Here is a 25,959-nt window from a genome sequence, read left to right as displayed (position 1 = left end):
GTTTATCACTATTCTTTGTTTCCTGTCAGCCAACCAACTTTCAATCCATGTTAGTACTTTGCCCCCAATACCATGCGCCCTAATTTTACTCACTAACCTCCTGTGTGGGACTTTATCAAAAGCTTTCTGGAAAGTCCAGGTACATTACATTTACTGGATCTCCCTTGTCCATCTTCAGAGTTACATCCTCAAATAATTCCAGAAGATTAGTCAAGCATGATTTCCCCTTCATAAATCCATGCTGACTCTGACCTATCCTGTTACTACTATCCAGATGTGTCGTAATTTCATCCTTTATAATATACTCCAGCATCTTTCCCACCACTGAGGTCAGACTAACTTGTCTATAATTTCCTGCTTTCTCTCTCCCATCTTTCTTAAAAAGTGGTACAACATTAGCCACCCTTCAATCCACAGGAACTGTTTCCGAATATATTGAACTCTCTAAAATAATCACCAACGCATCCACGATTTCTCGAGCCACTTCCTTCAGTACCCTGGGATGTAGACCATCAGGCCCTGGGGACTTATCAGCCTTCAGACCTAACAGTCTCTCCAACACCAATTCTTGGCAAATATAAATTCCCTTCAGTTCAGGTCCTTCAGCCACTGTTACCTCAGGGAGATTGCTTGTGTCTTCCCCAGTGAACACAGATCTGAAGTACCAATTCAATTCTTCTGCCATTTCTTTGTTCCCCGTAATATATTCCCCTGTTTCTGTCTTCAAGGGCCCAATCTGCTGTAATCAGGCATCTGCTGTAATCACACATGTAGTGATTAACAAATTAATTATTATTTCAAGAAAGCCTGGCTAAACTAATTGCTTTTTAATGCAAAACTTATTTTGGTCTGGGAGAAAGGTTTCCACAAGTATAGGGATCCATTTGAAGTTAACCACGTTGCAACCAATGGACAGAGTGGTAAATAAAGAGGAGGAACCAGCTCATCCTTCTCACCTGAGAGCTTAACTGTTTGAGGTGTTCCTTCTAGGGACATCATAAATTCATGAACTTTAACTGGGGTCTGATACAACACAACGAATTGAGAGAATTCTGACTACAGCGCTCAAACTCTTCACTGGCAAAATGGAGAAGGCTTGAAGGGCCAAATGGAGTACACCTGCTCCTATTTTCATAGAATCCCTGGAGTTGGGAAACTATTCTTCAACCAGTTCACACCAACTCTCCAAAGAGCAACCCACCCAGACTCTTCTCTCTACTTTAACCCTGCAATCCTGCGCACTCCATGGATAATCCACCTAAGATATGATGGACCCTGGCCACTATGGGCAATTGTGCACTGCCTATCCACCTAACCTGCCCATTTTAGGACTGTGGGAAGAAACTGGGGCACCAGAAGGAAACCCACAGACATGGGGAGAATGTTTCTGTGGAGTTTGCACAGTCTCCAGAGGGTGGAATTGAACCCAGGTCCCTTGCACTGTGAGGCAGTAGTGCTAACCACTGTGCTACCATGCCATCCTCATTTTCTACATTTTGAGCTCAGAGGCACAACATTGCTGAATTTGTCTTTGTGCATACTCACCTTGTTTGTTTCTTGGGTCCTGGGCCTTCACCTGCACCTCCATTGCTTGATCCCTCCTGTTCTTTTGCTGTATCTTTTTTGTGTTCCTCTGATTTGTCAGACTTATTCTGTTTCTCAGATTCGTTTTGTTTCTCTTTTCTGTTTTTATTCCTATCATCAGTACCTGCAGCTGGTTTATACTCCACTCCTGTTAAAGTTTTATATTGGCTCTTCAGATCCAGGAGCACAGCCACAGCAGCATCTATCACTGCCTTAAAAAGTTAATTAGAGAATGAGGTTAGCAGTGTAAAAAAAAAACGGAATGTTTAATAAGGAAGTTAACCAATTTCCCAATGCATGAAGATAAAATGCACAATATTTCATAGGCATCCAAAATTGGAGCATTTAATCTTACATTTGTTTAGACTGGGAATAAGAGACTTTTCGATGTCGGATCGCCTGTTCGATACAAGGTACAGGTCCCTCTGACTTAATCCAAGAAGTGTATTTCAACACAGTCGTTCTGACAGAGATTGGTCATGTGTCTTCTCAGAACATTAAATGCTGAAAACAGCTCACGAGGAACCAGGTTACCAAGCACTTGGATGAAGAAATATTTCTCAGCAACATAATACAGGTTCAGAATTCTAATGGAATTTTGCATCCAAATTTCAATGTAATTGTTAAAATGTTTTTGTTTTTCTTATAAACCCCACTACCTTCATAACTTTCTACATAAAACATGTTCACTCCTATTTCAGAAAGGGTGGGTGCACATTTGTATGAAAATCTGATATGAAATAATGTGGCTAATTTTTTCATCCTTTATTGAAAAGCATAAGCAACTTGTTGGTGCACCACTTCAAAAGAATTTTGAGCTATTACCTTAGCAACTTTCTCTGCTTTAAGTTTGCGCACAATATCTCCTTGTTCTGCAACTTTGCTGTGTAGTGTTTTCTCATCAAGTCCTTTTGCTCCTGCAGTGGAGATAACGGTTGGACTTTCTGCTGCAACTGGTACACCAGGTGGCTTCCCTGGTTTGTACTCTTCACCAGTCTTCTGTTTATATTCCATTTTTAAGGCTAGGAGTGATTTTACTGCCTCATCCACTTTAACCTACAAAAGAAAGAAAGATAATTAAAATAGTAAGCAAAATTAAGATATACTGTTTCTGAAACTCTATGAATATCTCTTTGTAACTACAATGAAATACAAGATGCAAATGATTCTTGAAGTAGACAAACACCACTGATACCTTCTCCACGTTTTCAAAACCCTATCCACAAAGCAGGGTCAGAGAGGGGGGGGAACCCCAGGCTGAAAGACAACATATTTCTGATCCCCACTTACATGCAAATTTCACCAGGAACTCCCTTAGCAATGGACAACAAATGCTGGCATTGTGTGCAATAGTCACACTCCATGATAGAACAAATAGAATTCCAGAGACATAAACCCAAGGTCAAGTGGACAACTGCTTTCAAATAACCCTTCAAATGGCACATGGAATTGTAATTCAGTATTTTTTCCCCAAATCACAACAATTAGGTTCCTTCCTTCAAAGAAAATTTTACACAAAGCATTTATTCACAGGTTATAACTAGCTGAAGGAAAATACATAAATAGTATTATCTTAAAGGCTTTAAAACTGACAGAGTAAAATACCTGTGGGGCTTTATCTACTTTGAGCTTTCGAACTACCTCTCCTTGTTGATAAACCTTGTCATACAGAATCCTAATAGTTGAATCGGAGGTCTTTGGTGCAGAGACAGGATTAGCAGTAGCTGCAGGTGGCTTTCCAGGCTTGTATTCAGTACCACTCTGCTGTTTATATTCTGCCTTCAAGCTCAAAAGTACTTTTACCGCTGCATCCACCTCTTCCTTGGATGCTTTCTTTGCCTTTAATTCACGTACAACTTCACCTTGTTGAGCTACTTTGTTGTAAAGTGCAGTAAGGTCGAGAGTATCACATTTTGAGGCAGTGGAGTCAACATGAGATGATACAGTAGTGGATGATGCAGTGTCAGCTTTAATCTAAAAGAACATTTTGGAAAAGTTAGTTAATCTACAATATATTGTTAAGTTACTTTGTTAAACTATACATTGTATGCAATCACGTGTTAACAAGCAACAGAAAACTTAGAATCTTTATATGTGCTAATTTGTTTTAAGTCAATTCTACCCCATGACTAACGTGTTAATTAGGAAAAAGTCTCAATGCCTTTTTACTGTCTGCAATTCAATTGGCTAAACTAGCAGAAACATATCTTTTCAGTCTATTATATGTCACACATGCAGAAGACAGTCTAAAAGAAGAAAATGAAATACAACACTAATGAACCCACAATTGGGATTTAAACAGTTTTTGTCCTATATCTTTCTATATAATGAGATTACCAATCATGATTAAAGAAAAAAAAAAATCAGGTTTTGTGAAGACTTAAAAGTCCTGACAGATTTGGTTCCTTATAGATAAGATAGAAGTAAAGAGGATGTTTCCATCGGCAGGTGAAACGAGGACAAGAGGGCAGAGTGTCAAAATTAGAGGGAGCAGATTTAGGACAGAATCGAGAAGAAACTTATTCACCCAGAAGATTATAAATCTATGGAATTCCTTGCCCAGTGGTGAAGTAGTTGATGCTACTTTCGTAAATATTTTTAAAGCTAAGAATTAAGGGATACGGTGAGAGCATGGATAAATGGAGCTGAGTCCATGAAAACATCAGCCATGATATTATTGAATGGGGGAGCAGGCTCGAAGGGCCAGATGGCCTACTCGTGCTCCTAGTTCTTATGTTTTTATATGCGTAAATTGAGATCTTCATCCTTTGTTTCTGAAATCAGTTCCTTGTACCTCTCCCTGCAACAGTGAACAACAACCTTTGTCAAGTCAATCACAAAAAACTTTTAAGATAAACTTTAAATGAATAGATAATTTTCTTCCAAATATGATCAAAGTGAGGCAGTTAGCCCTTCATGAAATTCCAGTCAGGTTTAGAAATAAACTTTACTGTTTACAAACGCTCAATTATATTTAAAAGCTATCCTTACCACATTAACTGCATCATGTTTACTCTTCTCCTTGGAACCAGATGTTGGCATTTCCTTGGTATGACCATCAGGGATGTAGATTAAAACACAAGGAGACTCTTTGCAACTATATGGACTAAATCAAGACAGGAGGGTATGGCGTTGGTATTAAATAAATTTGAGCCAAAGACTTAGCTTAAAAAACCTAATTACATACAGCTTCTTCAAACATGAAATCCTCATTTTGTAACACTGATCTGGTCCCGAATATGGAAATCAAGGCAGTGCTTCATTTAAATGGTTCAACGTTTGTTAATACAGTCGATCAATACTTAATTGAATAATCTGCCATATTCTAGACAGTTTAAATCGCTTTCACGTGAAAAATGTGGTAGACCTTAACAAGAAAAAAAATGCAACAAATACCATTAGCCCTTACTGTTGATACAAGTTTAATTTTATCATTAATGAACACAGAATGCTGAAGAAACTCATCAGCTCTGGCAGCATTCGCAAAGAAAAACAAAAGCTAAAGAAAGAAGAGGATTCATTTTGGATTCTAGTTTCTTGAAAGTGGCATCAAGGGCAGACAAGGTAGTGATGGTGGCACGTGGCACACTTACCTTCATTAGTCAGAGCACTGAATGCAGGAGTTGGGATATCATTTTACAGCTGTACAAAACATTGGTAATGCCATATTTAAAATACTGCATACAATTCTGGTAACAACCTTTCTATAACAGGGCTATTAAACTGGAAAGGGCGCAAATAAAGATTTAAGGATATTATCGAGACTGGTGGGTTTGAGGCATAAGGATAGGCTGGATAGGCTGTGACCTTTATCTCTGGAGCACTGGAGGCTGAGTTGTGACCTTATAGAGATTTCTCAAATCATAAGGGCAGAGATAAAGTGAATAGCCAAGGTCTTTTCCTCAGGGTAGGCAAGTTCAAAAGTAGAGAGCATAGATTTAAGGTAAGAGAGGAAAGATTTTAAAAAGTGACCCAAGGGGCAACTTTTTTTAAAAAACGCCAGGGTGATGCGTAAATGGAATGAGCTGTCAGAAGTTGTGGTGGAAGCAAGTACCATTAGAACACCTAAAAAGACATGGATAGGAAAAGTTAGAAGAATATGGGCCAAATGCAGGCAAATGGGACTAGTTCAGTCTAGAATACCTGATCAACATGGACAATTGATTCGAAGGATCTGTTTCCATGCTATATAAATCTATGACCCTGTTTTCTTTCTACTGGGATAGTGTCAGACCAGAGTTTCTCCAGCAGTTCCGCTTTAATTTCAGATCCCCAGCGTTTGCAGTATTTTGCTTTTATTTAGTTTTATCATTGAAAAATTTGATTAAAAACTTTTCTTTTACTATGTTTAGCCTGAATTAACATTAGCTACATGGTAAATGATACACAAATTCCAATTAGCAATGAAACAAATCCACCTGACTCTAATCAATCAGGAAACAGTGCACTTTGCTGGATCGATCAAATGAGTTTCGTTTTCCAGGATAGCAGTCAGAAGAACTTCCTCAGTGAAGAATTCAGACAGAGCACCAAAGAAGCCACACCTGCTTTTATACAGGCACAAGCAAAGTTTAAACATCCTGTATGAACTTCCGTGAATGGTTGGAGTGACCAGGGATGTGTAATCAGGTTTTCCGGAGCCTGGGGTGGCAGGAGGTACAGGGGAGCAGGTGGGTGAGGGAGTTGATTCATAAGGCTGCAGGGGTTGTAGTCATGGGGAGATAGATGAGAGTTACTGATATAAAGAATCAGATGAAGATTTTGCTTCCCAACATTTTTTGGATAACTATTCAACTCATTGGAACTCATTCAACACATTAGAACTGTTCAAAGTCTGACGCTAGTTCAGAGTGAGAGCCATTCTTGCATGGTCATGGGGAAGAGAATTGCCCATTAAAAGTTCAAACTTGCCCGGCAATTCCCACATAGATCAACGTGTCTAGCTTCTGCAAGGTCCCAATGTGCATCTCAGTCATGTATCCAGGTTCAGAAAATCTAAGCTGGAAAGCTTTCGTTATTCCTTCAGTCAAATATTCTCCTCTGATGATGATCAGAATTACTTACCTAACTGGTTCATACGGCTGGTCACAGATAAAGAACCCTCTTCTTTGTAGTTGGATGATGTCTCCTTTTTTAAGCTCTTTAAGGCAGGGATCACCGAGCATTAATTCTTCTTGCTGAGAAAGAAAATATTTTCTTGCCAATTAAATCATCCAAGCTATTCCCAGTGTTAAACAACAACAAAAAAAATCTTAAGATTTGATGCGACCCCAAAAAAACCAACAGTAAGTCACTCAATTTTGATGATCTAGTGGCCCCAACTGTTATGGTGTAATGCCCAGTTAATATTACCAGATACATCAGACCCCTGCAGGAAACTGGCTGAACGGATTAATTTTTTAAAAAATTTTGTTACTGAAGTGATCTTTTACTAAAAACAACATTGTGTACTTGGTGTTCACAGAAGTTTATTAACAATAGAAATTAAAATAAAGAAAAAGCATTTTGTCATAACATAGATAAAGATTTTTAGACACATAGCATAAATGACTAATACTTTTTTTGGGTGGTGGGGGGGGGGAAACTCCCTTTTTTCATAGATCAATCACCTTGAAGTCACTGAAATTTCTATTCACCTTCTCGAACTGTAGCCAACTCTTATTAAGCTCCTAACTCAGCTTGCTGCCAGCCGTGGAAGGACTGCAGCTTCATTTAAAAAAAAATCAAAATCTTCACTTCTTTTCCACTGACTCTATCCTAACACTCCAGTCAAGGATTAATAACTTTTTAAAGTAAAAACATTCTTAAAATAAGCTTTTCTTAGGAACACAGCTTGGCACATGTTACATCACCAAAAGACTTCTCAACATTTTGGAACTTGATACATACTTCTCTCTCAAATGACTTCCCAATGTGGACTGAAAATGAAAGCCAGTCTGGAAAGTTCTCCCCTAAACCCTCTGTGGAGTTCCAATTATGAGTATTAACTATTAAAACAGAGACAAACCCATGTGTTTAACTTCAATTTCCAAGGATCAAAACATCAGATAAATGATATTAAAATACAATTGTATAAATCTCAATTTCATCATAACTCAAACAAAGAGAGTTGAATCATCGATTTTCTGGAACAATATTTACTAGAGTAGGGAAGTGATCATACGTGCACACAAAAAGATACATAATTCACATTCAAAATTATAAAATCCACCATTCTAGATTCTTTGCATAGTAACACCATGATTCTGGGCAATAGTTATTCCTGGAAGAACTTTATAAAATATCCAGTTAGAAATGAAGTTCAATTCAGAATTAATTCTAGAATTAAAGAAACAGATTGCAGCAATAATATTAGAAAACTGCCTTCCATGGGAGAATGAGAAGTGCCAGATTCAAATATACTGATACTTAATAAGTTTCTCACTGTTTTTAGTTTAATCACAATCACTATGAAAGTGTACAATGTAAAGAAGTAAGGAATATATGCTTGCTTTTTAATTTTATTCAAGGGAGAAGTTATCCTGGGCATTGCTGACTCAGCCAGTGTTTAGTTGCCCATCCCTAATTGCCCCCAAGGTGGTGACAAGTTATCTTCTTGACCAACTGCGGTGCAAATATACCCACAATGCTTTTAGGGAGGGAGTTTCAGGATTTTGATCCAGAGACAGCAAAGAAAAGGCAAGATTGTTTTAAAACAGCATGGTGAGTGGCTTGGAATGGATCTTGCAGGGGGATAGCGTTGCTATGCATCTGCTGCCTTTACCCTCACCCTCCTAGATGAAAGGTGCTGTTGGAAGAGCCTTGGTGAGTTGCTGCAGTGCATCTTTTGGATGATACAGACTGCTGCCATTATGTATCAGTGGTTCTGATTGTGGATGCTAAAAATGTTAGATGGGATGTCAATCAAGCAGGCTGCTTTGTCCTGGATGTTCGCATGCCTCAAGTATCATTATAGTTGTATCAATTTAGGCAAGTGAAAATACATTACAATACACTGCTGACTTGTGCCTCGACATTGGTGGACTGACTTTGAGCATTTAGAAGGCAAGTCACCCTTATAAAAATTCTCCGTCTTTGTCCTGCTTTTGAAGCCATATTAATATAGTTGGTCCAGTCAGATTTTGACCAATGATAACCTCAAGGCTGTTGACTGAGGGAGATTCAGCAATAGTAGCACCAGAGAATATGGTGGATTCTGTATTGTCAGAGATGTCCATTGCCTGACACTTAAGTGGCAAATAAAATCTGCACCAAACATCAGTTCAAGCCTGAATGTTGTCCAGTATTTGGAAGGTCTGCTGCAGTATCCGAAGAGTCATGAATGGTGTCATGAATACAATTATTGATGAACATCCTTACCTCTGACCTTACAACAGAAGGAAGGTATTTATCAAGCAGTTGAAGATCATTTAATCCCAGATATTCACTGGTGAAACTTAAAAAGGGCTACTGTGCTACAGTGGTAGTGTACCTATCTTTGAGCCAAGAGGCCGTGGTTCAAGTCCCACCTACACCAGAAGTAATAATATTTATGAATAGTTCTATTAGGAAATATCTAGCCTGAGAAACTCCTGCAGTGATGCTCTGTGCATGAGATTGACCTCCAACAAGCACAACAATCTTACATCACACTTGGTATAATTCCAACCTGAGGAGCATTTCCCCAATTCATACAGACTACAATTTTGCTGGGATTCATTAATGACATACTCAATTAAGCGATGCCTTAATGTCAAGGGTAGACAGCCTCAATTCCTCTCAACTTTAGCTTGTTTATCCATGTTCAGGCTTCGGCTGTAACAGAGTCAGGAGCTGAGTGAGCCTGACAGATCATAAAGTGGACAGCAGTAAGCATGCTATTGTTTTGTAAGTGGTGCTTGATAACACTGATGGTACTGATGATAATTGCTACTACTTGGGGGATGGCTGAGGGTAGACAGATGAGCCGGTAACTGGCCAAGTTGGATTTGTCCTACATTTTGTCAACGGAACTCAACTGGACAATTTTTTCACATGTCATTGTTATGACTGTACTGGAACAACATGACTAGCAGCACAACAAGTTCTAGTTCTAGGATGGAGAATTCCAAAGATTCATCTCTGAATTTAAAAAATTCTCATCTCAATCCTAAATGCTATCCCTTTTAATTTTAAATTGCACCATGGTTCTTGATTTTCCAACCAGGGGAACATCTTACTTGCATCCACCATGTCTAACTAAGTATTTTGCAGGTTTCAACAAGATCACTCATTCTGCAAAACTCTCAAGAATACAAAACCCAGTTTGCCAATCTCTCCTTATAGCTGCCACCTCAGGAACAAATCTGGTCAATATTTGCTGCACGCACACTATGGCAATAGTAGCTTTCCTGAAATAAGGGGGCCAAAACTGCACACAGTATTCCAGGTGTAGTCTAACCAAGACCCAATACAAATGAAACAAGACTTCACTATGTCTGTACTCAAATCCTGTGACGGACATTGAAGTCCCCACTTTTGCAATCCTCCTTGCATCCATCAAGTGGTATACAACAAGAACGAACGATTTATCAGCTGAGGTAGGGGGAAGATCAGTACGTGTTCTGGTCCATATTTGACCTGATGACATGAAACCTCAAGATTTTCACAGGCAATGTAGAGGACTCCCAAGACAATTCCTTTTCAACGGAAAACACTGTGCTACCACCTCTAGTGGTGATGCTGGTGTCTAGGACATTGTTTTCAAGGTATGAATTAGAATTAGAATCCCGACAGTGTGGAAACAGGCCCTTTGGCCCAACAAGTCCATTCTGACCCTTCAAAAGGAGTAACCCACCCATACCCATTCCTCTACTCTATATTTAGCCCTGACTAATGCACATAACCTACACATCCCTGAACACTATGGGCAATTTAGCATGACCAATTCACCTATGCTGCATATCTTTGGATTGTGGGAGGAAACCGAAGCACCCAGAGAAAATCCACGCAGACACAGGGAGAACGTGCAATAACACCACACAGATAGTCGCCCGAGGCTGGAATCGAACCTGGGTCCCTGGCACTGTGAGGCAGCAGTGCTAACCACTGAGCGACCATGCCACCCATGATTCAGAGAAAATGACATCATATTGCTCCTCAATTAATCTGTGGGACAACTATCCCAGTTTAGGAAAAATGTGCCAGATATTAGGGGGAGGGCTTTGCAGGGTTGACAGGCCACATGCACCACTGTCATTTTGTCAGACTGTGTTGGTTAAGATACAATGGAATTGCTGTCTTCCATAAGCCAGACCAGAGGAAGACAACAGATTTCCATTAGTCAGTGAGTGTTCACACAATGATCAACTATAGTTTCACCATTTGGCTAGCTTTTACCTCTAGATTTTTTAATCCAGTTAAAGTTTCACCATCTCCTGTAGTGGGATTTGAACCTATGAGCCCGAATTTTAAGAGGCACTTTGACAAATAAATGAATAGGCAGAGAAGAGAGGGATACTGACAGCGTTGAGGCAGAAACCTTTTAGTTTTGAAAGGCACCACACAGCGGCGCAGTTTTGGTGAGCAAAATGACCTGTTCCTTTGATGTATTGTTCTTTGTTCAGTGGAAAACCACAAAGCCACCACCTCCTCTTATGTACTAAGTTTGTACCAATGTAGCCAGTGGGCACTTTGCATTATGACTTGAAATCTTGTTAACTAGATCCTACTATCCACAGAAAAGTTTGTGAATCAGTAATAATTTTACTTTTGTAATTTTAGACACAATTAAATGCATATAAACTCTTACTTAAAAAGGTAGATTCCATTATGGGAATGGCACATTGTGACAATTGTTCTGTAATTCCTAGTATCTTAAGTTTTAATGAAGGCTGAGAGGGGATCTGACTGAGAAGTATAGGATTATTAAAGGATTGGACACTCTGGAGGCAGGAAGCATGTTTCCGCTGATGGGTGAGTCCTGAACCAGAGGACACAATTTAAAAATAAGGGGTAGGCCACTTAGTACAGTGTTGAGCAGAAACTTCTTCACCCAGAGAGTGGTGGGTGTACGGAATGCTCTGCCTCAGAAGGCTGTGGAGGCCAAGTCTCTGGATACGTTCAAGAAAGAGTTGGATAGAGCTCTTAAGGATAGTGGAATCAAGGGTTACGGGGATAAGGCAGGAACAGGATACTGATTGAGGATGATCAGCCATGATCATAATGAATGGTGGTGCTGGCTCGAAGGGCAGAATGGCCTACTCCTGCACCTATTGTCTATTGAATATTAAATTAATAATTTTAACCAAACTTAACCAAACATCTTGCCTTAGTTATAGTTTACACAGTTTTCAAGTGCTCACTAGAAACAAGTATACCTTGCTGTTTCGATTAACGTAGTCCTTGAAATCTTCATCCTTGCCGATTACAGCTTTGCTGATTAGATGCTCATAGTAGACACATACTGTGGGAACCAGTGGAGCTTGTGGATGTTCAGTTAACCATGTAAGCTTTGTTGTCTTCTTATAATCCTTGTTATCTAGATTTAATTTCGCCTCAAGCGATGTAATCTTTCCACCTTGATTTCTACAAATAAAAGATTATTTTAATAAATCTGTTATAATCTCAGCTGATAATAATACTGAACAAACCAAATCACAGAGCAAAACCCGGTTTGAGAGTTTTATTTTTGATATTTGGTCCTTGTTTAGATCAATTATTGAACATCCGAGTTCTTTTTTGAAGTAGTAACAAAAAGGATTGCTGAGGGCGGAGCAGTGAACATGATCTGTACAGACTTCAGTAAGGCATTCGACAAGGCTCCTCATGGTAGACTGGTTAGCAAGGTCAGATCATATGGAATACAGAAAGAACTAGCTATTTGGACTCAGAACTGGCTCGAAGATAGAAGACAGAGGGTGGTGGAGGGTTGCTTTTCAGACTGGAGGCCTGTGACCAGCAGTGTGCCACAAAGATCAGTGCTGAGTCCGCTGCTTTTCATCATTTATATAAATGGTTTCGATATGAACATAGAAGGGATGGTTAGTAAGTTTGTAGATGACACCAAAATAAGGGGTGTAGTGGACAGTGAAGAAGGTTACCTCAGGGTACAACAGGATCTTGATCAGATGTGTGGCAGGTGGAGTAGCAGAAAGCATAGGGGACTGTCAAAGAATACAGGAGAATATAGGTAGACTGGAGAGTTGGGCAGAGAAGTGGCAGATGGAGTTCAATCCAGGCAAATGTGAGGTTATGCATTTTGGGAAGTCTAATTCTAGAGCCAACTATACAGTAAACGGAAGGGCCTTGGGAAAAGTTGATGAGCAGAGAGATCTGGGAGTTCAGGTCCATTATACCCTGAAGGTGTCTAGAATGATCAATGGTATATGGTATGCTTGCCTTCATCAGACAGGTTATTAAGTATTAGTGCTGGCAGGTCACATTAAAATTGTACAAGACATTGGTTTGGCCGCATTTAGAACACTGTACAGTTCTGGTCGCCACATTACCAAAAGGATGTAGACGCTTTGGAGAGGGTGCAGAGAAGGTTTACGAGGATGTTGCCGGTATGGAAGGTGTTAGCTATGAAGAGAGGCTGAGTAGGTTAGGTTGTTTTCATTAGGAAAAAAAGAGATTGAGGAGGGACCTGATTGAGGTCTACAAAATCAAGAAGAGCACAAACAGGATAGAGAGAGATAAGCTTTTTCCCCCAGGATTCAATAATGAGAGGTCACGCATTCAAGGTGACAGGTGAAAAGTTTAAGGGGGGGGGGGGATATACACGACAAGTACTTTATACAGAGGGTGGTAGTGCCTGGAACGTGTTGCCAGCAGAGGTAGTAAGGGCAGGTACGGTAGATTCATTTAAGGTCCGTCTGGACAGATGCATGAGTAGGTGGGGAGCAGAGGGATACAGATGCTTGGGAATTGGGGGACAGGTTTAGACAGTGGAATTGGATCGGCTCAGGTTTGGAGGGCCAAAGGGCCTGTTTCTGGGCTGTAAATTTTCTTTGTTCTTTGTTCTTCTAGATGGCCAATGGGCTGAGGAGTGGCAGATGGAGTTTAATTTAGATAAATGTGAGGTGCTGCATTTTGGAAAGGTGAAGCACAGCAGGACTTCTACACTTAATGGTAAGGTCTAGGTGAGTGTTGATGAACAAAGAGACTTGAAGTGCATGTTCACAGTTCCTTGAAAGTAGAGTCACAGGTAGATAGGGTAGTGAGGGTGATGTTTAATATGCTTACCTTATTGATCAATGCATTGAGTATAGAAGTTGGGAGGTTATGTTGTGGTTGTACAGGACATTGGTTAGGCCACTATTGAAATACTGCATTCAATTGTGGTCTCCCAGAAAGGATGTTGTGAAATTTGAGAGGATTCAGAAAAGATTTACAAGGATATTGCCAGGGTTGAAGGGTTTGATTTATAGGAAGAGGCTGAATAGAGCCAGGCTATTTTCTCTAGAACGTCAAAGGCTGAGGGGTGACGTTATAGAGGTTTATAAGATCATGAGGGGCATGGATAAGGTAAATAGACATGGTCTTTTCCCCAGGGTCGGGGAGTCTAAAATTAGAGGGCATAGGTTTAAGATGAGAGGAGAAAGGTTTAAATGGGACCGAAGAGGCAACTTTTTCCACGCAGAGGGTGGTACGTGTATGGAATGAGCTGCCAAAGGAAATGGTGGAGGCGGATACAATTACAACATTTAAAAGGTATCTGGATGATCTGCTAAATGCTGGCAACGGGACTAGGTTTTATTTATATTACCTGGTCAGCATGGACAAGTTGGACCAAAGAGTCTGTTTCCATGCTATATATCTCTCTATGACTCTATACTCACAAGATACCGCAAATATATTTTTAACAAAAAAAAACAAGAAGTTTATAGGTCATAAGAGATAGGTGCAGAAGTAGGTCATTTAAGCCTATCAAGCCAACTCCATCATTCAATGTAATAATGAATGAATGACTGATAAGCCTCAAATCCACTTTGCTGCTTTATTCACATAACATTGAATCCCTTTTATGATTAGAAATCTGTCTATCTCAGTCTTGAGTATATTTAAACATAGCCTTGACTACATTCAGAAAAAATTCCTCACCTGGTCACTTCTTACTTTGGAGATTATGGTCCTCTGGTCCTAAGCTCCCACAAGGAAAAACAACTTTTTCACATCTGTCGTGTCAAGTCCCAAGGAATTTTATCTCTTTCAAGAAGGTTACCTCTCATTCTTCTAAATTCCAACAAGTACAAGTTCAAACTACTCAACTTCTCCTCCTAAGAAAATCCGTTCCAACTCATGCACCTTCTCTGGCCCGCCTCAATACAAGTAAATATTTTCTTAGATAAGGAGACAAAACTGTTCACAAAATTCCAATTGTGATCTGACTTCTACTTTGCATTGTTTTAGCAAGACTTCCCTTTTTATAATGCCAATTTCCCTAACATAAAGGCCAATATTCTATTTGGCTTCCCTATTACCCACTGAATTTGGATGCTTGATTTTTTGCAATTCAAGTACTCAAACCCCAACACACATACTGTTTCAGCTTTCTACACTCTTTACTGATTTGAATAATATTCAGATCTCCTATTCTGTGAAAGTACTTCAGCTCATATTTTCCCACATTAAATTCCATGCACCAAGTTTTGCCTACTCAATTAACCTGTCTATATCCCAGTGTAGACTAATTGTGTCATCCTCCCTACTTGCCTTCCCACTTACTTTTGTGTCGTCTGTAAACTAGGTTTAGTATATTCATTTCCCTTACCCAGGTCATCAATATACATTGTGTAACATGGTTTGACTCCAGAACTGATCAATGTGGCACTGTACTAGTTTAGGCTGCCATTCTGAAAATGCTGCTTTATCCCAACTTACTCCCCACAAGGGCTTACACCTGAAACTTCGACTCTTGCTGCCTGATTTGCTGTGCTTTTCCAGCACCACACTTCTCAACTCTGATCTACAGCATCTACAGTCCTTACTTTCTCCTCTTCATTAGTAAGCCAATCCACTATCTGTACTGGTGTACTCCCCCCAACACCGTAGCCTCTGAACTTAAGTCATCTTATGTGCAATGACTTATCAAATAAGTTTTGGAAAATCCAATTGTTACCCTTTATCTACTCTGGTCATTACCTCAAAAGAGTTTTAAGGGATTTAACAGATAATTCCCTCTTCATTAAGACATATTGACTCTGCTTGATTATACTGTTTGTTTCTAAATGCTCTGTTATCACATCCTTTATAATAGACTCTAATATTTGCCCAATGACAGGTGTTGAGATATTCGTGACAGATGGCCTATAGTTACTTGTTTTTGAAGGAGGAGGAATAGGTAGTGCCTGCCTTAATAATTATCTTGTCAGTTTACCAATCCTCCAAGTCTTGTCCAGAGGATTCTTGGAAGATTAACTATCAGTGCAATCAACTGTGTAGCTACTTTGTTAAAATCCTAGGATGCAGCCCATCAGGTGCAGAGACCTACTGGTATTTAGACCCCTGAACTTCTTTTTCTAGAAAGAAAAATCCCCATTGTTCAACTACCATTCTTTCTTCATCATCTTGGATTTGTGAAGGGTAGGTCTTGCCTTACAAGTCTTATTGAATTCTTTGAGGAGGTGACCAAGCATGTGGATGAGGGTAGAGCAGTGGATGTAGTGTACATGGATTTTAGTAAGGCATTTGATAAGGTTCCCCATGGTAGGCTTATGCGGAAAGTCAGGAGGCATGGGATAGAGGGAAATTTGGCCAATTGGATAGAAAACTGGCTAACCGGTCGAAGGCAGAGAGTGGTGGTAGATGGTAAATAGCTGACTGAGGTTGTGAATAATTTTGTGTGAAATTGCACATCCAAACTCAAAGCCTACCTGGGCATCCATCTACTTTTACAGTTATACAGTCATAGAGTCAGAGATGTACAGCAGAGAAACAGGACCTTCAGTCCAACTTGTCCATGCTGACCTGATATCCTAAATTAATCTAGTCCCATTTTCCAGCACTTGGCCCATATCCCTCCAAACCCTTCCTATTCATATACCCATCCAGATGCCTATTAAATGGTATAATTGTACCAGCCTCCACCACTTCCTCTGGCAGCTCATTCTGTACACATACCACCCTCTGTGTGAAAAAGTTGCTACTTAAGACCCTTTTAAATTTTTCCCCTCTGACTTTAAACCTATGCCCTCTAGTTCTGGACTCCCATACGCAGGGAAAAGACCTTGTCTATTCACTCTATCCATGCCCCTCATGATTTTATAAACCTTCATAGAGTGTTACAAGGGGACATAAATTTAAGGTGAAGGGTGGAAGGTATAGGGGAGATGTCAGGGGTGGGTTCTTTACCCAGAGAGTGGTGGGGGCATGGAATGCGCTGCCCGTGGGAGTGGTAGAGTCGGAATCATTGGCGACCTTTAAGCGGCATTTGGATAGGTACATGGATGGGTACTTAATCTAGGTTAGAAGTTCGGCACAACATCGTGGGCCGAAGGGCCTGTTCTGTGCTGTATTGTTCTATGTTCTATGTTCTATCTACTTTCTCAATCCACTCCAACTAACTCTAGCCTCATTCCATGTAATTGCTCTTCTTTAATGTTCATACAGTTAATCCTAACTCAAAATTTCTTACTCAACGTGAGTGATAAAATCTACCATACTCAGGTTACTTCCCCCTTAGGTAATCTTTCACTCCAAAATAATTTATTAAACTTGCCCCATTACACATTACCAGATCCAAAATCGCCCAATTCCTGCATGGATCAACGAGACAAGACAAGACGACAACATATTGTCTTCTTCCCCTTATTATTTCCTACATCTAGAATTATACATATCAAGAAATTATCTTTGATTGGATAATGTTGGATTTGTATGGATAGATGTAGGAAATAAAAGGGGAAGACGACAAGGGCACTCCACAATCTCTTCCTGCCTGCTCTTTCGAAAGTTCAGTTGCCACTGAATGTTTAGTTGGCACATTAATATCATTGTAATCATGTCACTGCAATTACTAAGATTATAACACTGTGCAATCTTACCTTTTATGTGGCACCTTATATACATCTACAGGATTCCCATGGTCCACTATGCTTCTACAAATTAGTCAAACATTATCCTCTTTTTATGACATGAATCCATTTAATTTGTTCCAAAAACTAAATGCATTTGGATAAAGGGCCATTAACGATGTCTTATATTTTATTCACTCTTGGTCCTCGTTTGCTGTTTTATTATGTTTGTATACTCTGTCCCTTCATGTCCCACTCTGAGTATCATTGTCAATGTAGTTGGCCTGCAGTGACATCATATCTTTGTCGTGCAAGCCCATATTTTACCTCTCTTGGTTGCTGTTAGACAGTTACAAGTATTGAAGTTCTTTGAGAGCTGTCCTTGGGTCCCCATATCTGCCTCACCTACAATCACATCCTTCTGTCATTGATCGTAGACCAAATCTGAAGTAGCAAATTTAAGGAGTTTGACTGCGTGCTGCAGCAAAGTATCCGTGTACGTTTCCCGCTTCCTGATTTGGCACAATTTCTGCAGCTCAAGCTCCAGATCCTCAACTCTGAAGAAGTTGGAGGAGCTGCAAACACTTGCTACAAATGTGTCCTCTTGATGTACAGCAGTTCCTACAAGCTGCAACTGCAACACATCATTGGACCTGTCATTCCTATTGTAATGAGTTATTAATTAAAATGACTAATATCCCTGCTCTATACACTTTACTGCATTTTTTCCCTTTTAAGGCATTAGTATCAATTTTACACCTAACAAGTGATTTTTAAGGAAAAAAACATTGGAGATTCAAAACATAACCCGAAGACTATGTTAATTTCACTTCAAAAAAACTAGAAATATTCAGTAATCAGCTACTTTACTGAAGCAAAAATCAACCAAACTACTATTTTCCTCTTCCATTGAACCCTTAAAAGCTTCTTTTTTCTGGTGTATCTATTTTTGATGTTTAAGCCACTCAAGTCTTGTTTTCTTCTGCTCAGTTTCTGATATTGCTAAAACTCTACTTCAGGTATTGCAGGCCTTTTGTTTCTCTGAATGGCCTACTTATCTCTGAAAGAAACCTGCATACTCACTGACCCTCTGGATAGCTCTGTCTTTCTAAAATAACTTTTGTCTTGGTCATCCTGTGTCATAGGACAACTTGCGGAGAAGCAACAGCCCTTTGTTTCCTCTGTGCTACTTTATTTTACAAGGCACTGAACTATTCACCTCAAGGGTTTTTCTTAAAAGCCTCTTTTAAATATTTGTAACAATTCCTGACCTATCTACACAACTCTCAGAAATCAAAAATGGAACTAAAAACCCCCTTCTTAACACACACAAATCAATCTTAAAGTTATATTGGACTCTGTCCATTTCAGAATCCAAATTTCCAAAGAAATTTCCAAAAGAAATTATCAATAAATTGTGTATCAGCATCACATCCAATCACACAGTTGGCTTTCAAGGGATAACAGCCAGAAAGCCTCTGCAGAGGAATGCTGATTATCCAGCATTTGATTAACCAAAGTTCGGATTATCTGGCAAGATCGCAAGGCCGTGGTGTTTGGCTAAACTATGTTATCCGGCATTCGATTAACCGATCGAAATACTCCCCACCCGTGTCCTTTGGAGAATCGAGGTTCCTCTGTACTACAAAACTACTCTCTCACCTGTTAATTTTAGTGATGTTGATGTTACCCCAATTAATAAAAGTAACCATTTCTCCTTCTGTCAAAGTTTCAGCATCTGCTCCCTCAATTAGTACTTTCGGTCCATACCACACAGACTTCAGCCCTATTTCCAGATTCTGACAACAACAAAAAAAAAGGTTTGGTTAGAAGGGAAGAAGAAACACTAATGATTAGAAGGAAAATAAGTACAGCTGTATTACAAATCATGACATTAAGGCAAGTGCAAGTTCTATATATCTACAAAACCTTGTTTACTACTCAGCATGGATTTCACAGATTTAACCTGCCACTACAAAACAATCTAAAACTATTCACTCATTATGGATTCCAGTAAAGATAAAATGAAATACCAGTTCAAACTTATGCATATTTCAATGCTAATAATAAGCCTTAGGTTTTCTCAACATATATCTAGATTCCAAAAAGATAGAAGTGCTTATGGTGACAGGATGAGAAATGAGGTGGCCAAAGGTTCCCTTGAAGAATCTCAAAGTTAATAGGTAGATGTAAGCATGAATTAGACAGGCATTTGGTATGTTAGCCTTCATGACCAAAGGACTTGAGTGCAAATTGCTGTTGCTGTACAGAGGCATGTTGAGACTGTACCTGGTGTACCACGTAGAGCTTTGCTTCTCTTAGCTAAAGAGCTGTATACTTGCCGTAAAGGGCATGCACAGACATTCTCTCTACTAATCACTCAGATAGGATTGTTTTATGAAAAGAGATTGAGGAGACCATCTATATTCCTTAGTGTTTTGAAGAATGAGGGCTAACCTTATTGAAACTTAAAATTCTTAAAGGGCATGACAGGTGGATGCAAATAAAATGCTTCCTAGGCTACTGAGTCTAAAATCAAGGAACATTATTTCAGCATATGGGCTAGGTCATTTAACATAAGGAGCAAAAATAGTTAATTCAGCCCTTCAAACCTTGTCCGCCATTTAATAAAATCACAGCTGACCTCATCTATGCCTCAACTCCATCTTTCCTGCCTGCTCCCAATAACCATTTAACTTATTACTAATTAAAAATCTGTCCTCTCAAGGAGAATTCCAGAAGCTGTATTTTGTTCCTAAGATGGCACTGTAAGTGGTTACTAAGAAACTTTGCACTGTACTCATTTGAGTAAGTGACAATAAAGCTAATTCAAATTCAAAATTCCACAGATTCAAGACCATTTAAGAGAATTAATTCCTCCTTACTTAGATTGTAAATCTGGTAACCCTTAGCCTAAAATCACGACCTCGCTTTCCAGATTGCCCACAAGGGGAAACATCCGCTCCATGTCTACTTTGTCAATCCCCTTCAGCATCTTATAAACCTCAATTAAATATTTTATTTGTTAAGCTCTAGTGACTATAGGCTTAAACTGCTCAATCTCTCTTCATAACATTTATCTGTCATCTTTGGAATTTATCTTGCAAACCTTCTCTGAATTACTGCAATTACATTAATTAGAGTTAAAATTCCATTTGACCTTATTAACGAACACACCTGCATACTAGCTGTCTGCGATTGATACATGAGAACACGCAGTTCCTTACACAGCGAAGCACTCTGAAGTTTCTCTCCACTTAGGTAAGAAGTTGCCTTTTTCTTTTTCAAATCAAAATGAATAACCTCATACCTATCCATGTTAAACACCATCAGCAACTTTTGGCCATTCACCTAACCTATCCGTTTCTCATTTCTTCATCACTGGTGATTTTCCAACCTATTTTCATTTAATTTGCAAGTTTGGCTTATCGTTGCAGTCAGGTAATTAAAAAGATTGTAAATAGCTTAGGCCCAAGGACTGAACCCTTTGGCAGCCTACAAGCCTACATAGAGCGGATGTTACGGCTTGCCAACCAGGGAAAAAAACATTTATCCTGAGTTTACTTTCTGTTGGTTGCTAATCCACTATACAAGTTAATATATTACCCATAACACTGTGCAATCTTACCCTGTGTAATAACCTTTTGTGTGGCACCTACAGGACTCCCATGGTCCACTTTGCTTCTAAATTAGTCAAACATGAACAGCTCTTCATAAAGCCTTGTTGACACTACTGGATTGCTTTGTGACTTTTCAAGTGTCTTATTGAGGAGGGATTTCTTTACTCAGTGTGGTGAATCTTTGGAATTCTCCACACTAAAGGGTTGTAGAAGTTCAAACATTGAATAAGATTTCTGAGGAGTAACATCAAGGGATATGGAAGTATTGCAGGAATGTGGCACTTGGATGATCAGCCACAATCTAATGGAATAGCAGAGCAGATTCAATGGGATGCATGGCCCTCCCCTCTCTACATTTCTTAACCCATATGACTGAAAAATTTGAAAAAGAAAATAAATTTTCCATTTCAAAGCCCCAATGAATCAAAATTCAGTCTAAGCATCAATTAATCAAACTAAGAATTTTGTGTGCATGAGAGGTAGAGAGGGAGGACTGTGTGTGTATGTGCATGTGTACGCACACAAGGAAATCATTCTCATACAAGATTTTTATCCTCCATCTCCTTTCCCTCAGTGTATTTCTCAACAAGTGAAAGTAAGGTGGATTCTATATTACACACCCCACCCTTCATTTATAGACCCTATTACCTTAGGATGCTTGGCCACATCTTTCATCTCTTCCTTGGCCTCTGGCACATTCACAGGCACCACTGCATCCTTTAATAATGCGGTATACCGAGGTGCCACTGGATCAATAACCTGAAGTAAATAAGTATAGATCATTTTGTCTATATATAACTTGATGTTCCGTATTCACCTGCATGCAATATCCAAACAAAGGCATACGGAATTGTTTAGCTTGCTGCAACCAACAATTAGTTAAAACAGAAAGCATTGGAAAACTTGTAGCTATTTTCTGAAAAGCTGTTAGTTCACTTAAAATGGTATTATTTATTTTCGAGAAGTCTATACATAGAGGTTAAATTAATTATAACAGTCTAATTTAATTTTAAATAAAGGCCAATTAAAATTTGTGTATCTTCATTTGCAGTTAACTGCAACAACGCAAACAATCCTTTGAGAGGCGCAAAAATGTTTAAAAATTAATAAAAGAAAAAAGATAGATATGAAAAAACTGAGAAGTGCGGCATTGAACTACAAGCAAATGGAAAGGTTAGCAAGACATTAACACAAGATGCCAGATTCAAATGGTTTAGATTAAGACTCTAGCTGGGCAGCCAAAGTCCTAGAATGGTATTTCTGCACTCAATTCTTTAAATCTCAGTCTCACTTAATGTGTGTTGCCAAATTTACAAAGTGAGCTCATGAATTGTATAATGCATTATGCTCCTTTCCTCGTCAGAAAAGGACATCCAAGTACTATAGTACTATACATTGGACATCATAAGTGTGCTGATTTTATATTAGATTACACTTGGTACAGCATTTTGAATAGAACATATTAAAACAATATTGTATTACATTAAAAATACAAACCAGAATAACAAATATTATATTTTTAAAAAAACCCCTGTTTAGATTAGTATTAACTGATTTTCAATTTGTTAAATTACTCAAATATGAATTCTCATCTATTCACAGGAGTATAGAAAGTTAGTCCTCTTAACAACCAATACACTTTCATTCAGATTTGCTATTGAGCAAAGAAATTAAACAGTTTTGACTTTTGGAGTAGAATTAAAAATAATTCTTAAAAGTGCTTTAGAAAGGTTGCTCCAAGTATACAGAGCAATAATCACTGCCATATTAACTATTTACCTAAGCAAATATTCAAAACGCTACACAGTCATTTTGCTGTCAACATGTGCAGAAAACCCGACCAGCTAAACCACAATCACAACAGTAGTTAAAAAGACAACTGGCTGTGCACACATCTTGAATCTAATGCATTATTGCCATGCTATTCAAGCTGTGAAGTACTCTAGTCAAAGCAGAAAATTGTTAAGTAATACCTTGTTACAGTTAGCTTGCAGCTTGAAAGAAGCAGAAAATGTAATGCATAATTTGTGCTTAATTCAATAAATTTGCACAATTTTGGGGTTAAAGAATATTATGTTTTTTTCATACTATTATTCCAACCAAGATAAACGTTTCATCCAAAATTGGATTTCTCATACAATTTAAAGCATCAGAAAACAATACATTTATCACCAAGTAACCAGACACAAAAACATTCCATTTTCCTCAGAGCTGTAATTTGTATATATTCAAATATAAAAAATTGCAATATCAGTGATGGATATGAACAAGGTGCAAAGACGATTATATTAGCTCATATTTACCTTTTTGTTAAAAGCCCAGAGTTTGTCCCACTCCATGTTCACAACAGACCTTGAGCCACCCTATAATCATAAAACACATACAACCTTTAATGCAGCGAACCACGAACAGCAATACACTTTTCCAAACATTTTTACAAAACAAACTGAAGTATAATATATGTTTCCAAAGAAAATTAGGGGCTTTCAGTCAGCAAAGAGTTGCAAAGTAAGATCATCAAAACCATGTCAGACAACATATTTTGGACCTATAGTGAGAACCATCAAGTTCACATTCAACTCACTTGAGCAGCAATAAACTGTTTCAATCCCTCAACAGTCATGCCTCTCCGCAGGACTCCACGCACTGTAGGGAAGCGAGGATCATCCCTAAACAAAAAAAAAGTGGATAAAACAATTGCTAGTCTCTGAGACACTAAGGCACTCTCCAACAGGATCAGACTTTCTATTTAAATTACACATGTTCAAAATTCAAAAATCAATCAATTTCACAGTTTTATTGCAAAATTACCATCCATCCACAAGGCCTTCGTTAACAAACCAGGTTAGTTTCCTCTTTGATAGCACAGTGTTATTTAGATTAAGGCGGCTGTATTCCCAAATATATGGTTTTCGAATTTCCAGAGCATCAATAATCCAGTAATACTGCTCATCCCGGTCATGGTACTCTGTTGTTCTAAGTGCGTGTGTGACACCTTCAATGCTGTCCACTATTGGGCATGCAAAGTCATATGTTGGGTAAATTCTGCAGAAAGAGGAAAAATTGGAAATTATTTTACTACCTCTCAATTTAATAATGAAATCTTTAGCACAAAATAGAAATCATCACAAGATTGTTTTGAGCAAAAGCCTTTCAGAACTCATCTTTACAGATTTTAAATACTATTATTTTGTTAGCACATCTAGCTGCAGGTTTCTTTAACGTATCTCCATGATATTGCATTGCTACTACTAATCGGTTTTTGCTTGAGTAATATTTCCTGAAAAATATCCTTCAGCCCTGGTTTATTTACACGCACTGCATCACATGGTTAAATAATTTATTTACCACTAAGACATTCTTTGAAGATGCAGAACGCTAGCATGTTAAACTGCATCTCACATGACTCCTGTCAACCATACATAGTTTCCTTTCCCTAAACTCCATTTCATTGTCTCCAGATATGGATAACCCTTGAAATTATATTACCCACAACTTTGTAGTATGCACAGTAGAGCCATATAAGAAGATAGTACAACCAAGCAACATGCAAATTTAACTGACTCAGCAAAATATTTTGTTTTGTTCATTCTATTTCACATTATTTCTCTCATCACTCGCTATTGTGAGATTAGATTCCCTACAGTGTGGAAACAGGCCCGTCGGCCCAACCAGTCCACACCAACCCTCCGAAGAGTAACCCACCCAGACCCATTTCCCTCTGACTAACGCACCTAACACTATGGGCAATTTAGCATAGCCAATTCACCTAACCTGCACAACTTTGGACTGTGGGAGGAAACCCACGCAGACACAGGGAGAATGTGCAAACTCCACACAGACAGACACCCAAGGCTGGAATCGAACCTGGTGCTGTGAGGCAGCAGTGCTAACCACTGAGCCTGTCAAAAATCTCGACTAGCCATGAACGAGCTTTCTATAGGGAGAAGGGACAGAAAGGAGAAGAGGGATAGAGAAATAAGAACCAGCCATCCATAGCAAAAAAGAGCGTTTCAGTGTGACAAACAAAGGGGTTGGGGGGGGGGGCATGGGAGAGAATGGGCCTCATTTTATACACAAATGCAAGTTGTATATTCAACATACTGGATTCAATTGACTTGTCTTCACATGATGGTTGGATTAATCCAACCAAATGTTCCTTCTATGGACAAGAGAACATATCCTCAGCTTTTTTTTCCTGAGATCAAGAACCCTTCAATGACAACTAGCCTCCAGTCTTAACAAATGAAGAAATTATCAATCTTTACTTCAGATCAAAAAAAATATCCTGAGTGACTGCAGTTTCCCCATAACCCAAATCAACAAGATTGAAGAGCTATTGAACAATTTTACCAGCTAACATGCAATTCACAATAAGAGCACGTTGAAAATTTCACCCAAACAACATGTAAATTGTGTGTCATATGAACAGTGAGGGACCTAATAACCAGTCTCTAATTAACAGAATAACGAGGAAAAAAAACTAAAGTATAGCTTAGCTTTCCGTGGACCATTTAGAGTCATAGAGATGTACAGCATGGAAACAGAACCTTCAGTCCAACCCATCCATGCCGACCAGATATCCCAAACCAATCTAGTCCCATCTGCCAGCACCCGGCCCATATCCCTCCAAATCCTTCCTATTCATATACCCATCCAAATTCCTCTTAAATGTTGCAATTGTACCAGCCTCCACCACATCCTCTGGCAGCTCATTCCATACACGTACCACCCTCTGCGTGAAAATGTTGCCCCTTAGGTCTCTTTTATATCTTTCCCCT

At 39.0% G+C, this 25,959-nt stretch overlaps 1 protein-coding gene across 2 annotated transcripts in view; it reads right to left on the bottom strand.

The window, feature by feature from the left end:
• Positions 1–25,959, bottom strand: part of eprs1 (glutamyl-prolyl-tRNA synthetase 1) — a 97,549-nt gene that overhangs the window by 27,849 nt on the left and 43,741 nt on the right. Inside the window, exons 10-21 of one of the 2 annotated variants that reach the window (XM_043695780.1) lie at positions 23,990–24,223; positions 23,763–23,847; positions 23,482–23,541; positions 23,152–23,172; positions 21,827–21,937; positions 19,221–19,357; positions 11,922–12,129; positions 6,649–6,761; positions 4,576–4,690; positions 3,190–3,558; positions 2,410–2,640; positions 1,546–1,796 (exon numbers count right to left, since the gene is read on the bottom strand). In XM_043695780.1, coding sequence (XP_043551715.1) covers positions 1,546–1,796; positions 2,410–2,640; positions 3,190–3,558; positions 4,576–4,690; positions 6,649–6,761; positions 11,922–12,129; positions 19,221–19,357; positions 21,827–21,937; positions 23,152–23,172; positions 23,482–23,541; positions 23,763–23,847; positions 23,990–24,223 — 1,935 coding nt within the window. The remainder of the gene's footprint in view (positions 1–1,545; positions 1,797–2,409; positions 2,641–3,189; positions 3,559–4,575; positions 4,691–6,648; positions 6,762–11,921; positions 12,130–19,220; positions 19,358–21,826; positions 21,938–23,151; positions 23,173–23,481; positions 23,542–23,762; positions 23,848–23,989; positions 24,224–25,959) is intronic. The other variant, XM_043695781.1, reaches the window with a different exon arrangement.

Source organism: Chiloscyllium plagiosum, chromosome 9 (genome assembly GCF_004010195.1).
Source record: "Chiloscyllium plagiosum isolate BGI_BamShark_2017 chromosome 9, ASM401019v2, whole genome shotgun sequence".
In the NCBI taxonomy this organism is placed as follows: domain Eukaryota; kingdom Metazoa; phylum Chordata; class Chondrichthyes; order Orectolobiformes; family Hemiscylliidae; genus Chiloscyllium; species Chiloscyllium plagiosum.
This window is presented reverse-complemented; position numbering and strand designations above follow the sequence as displayed.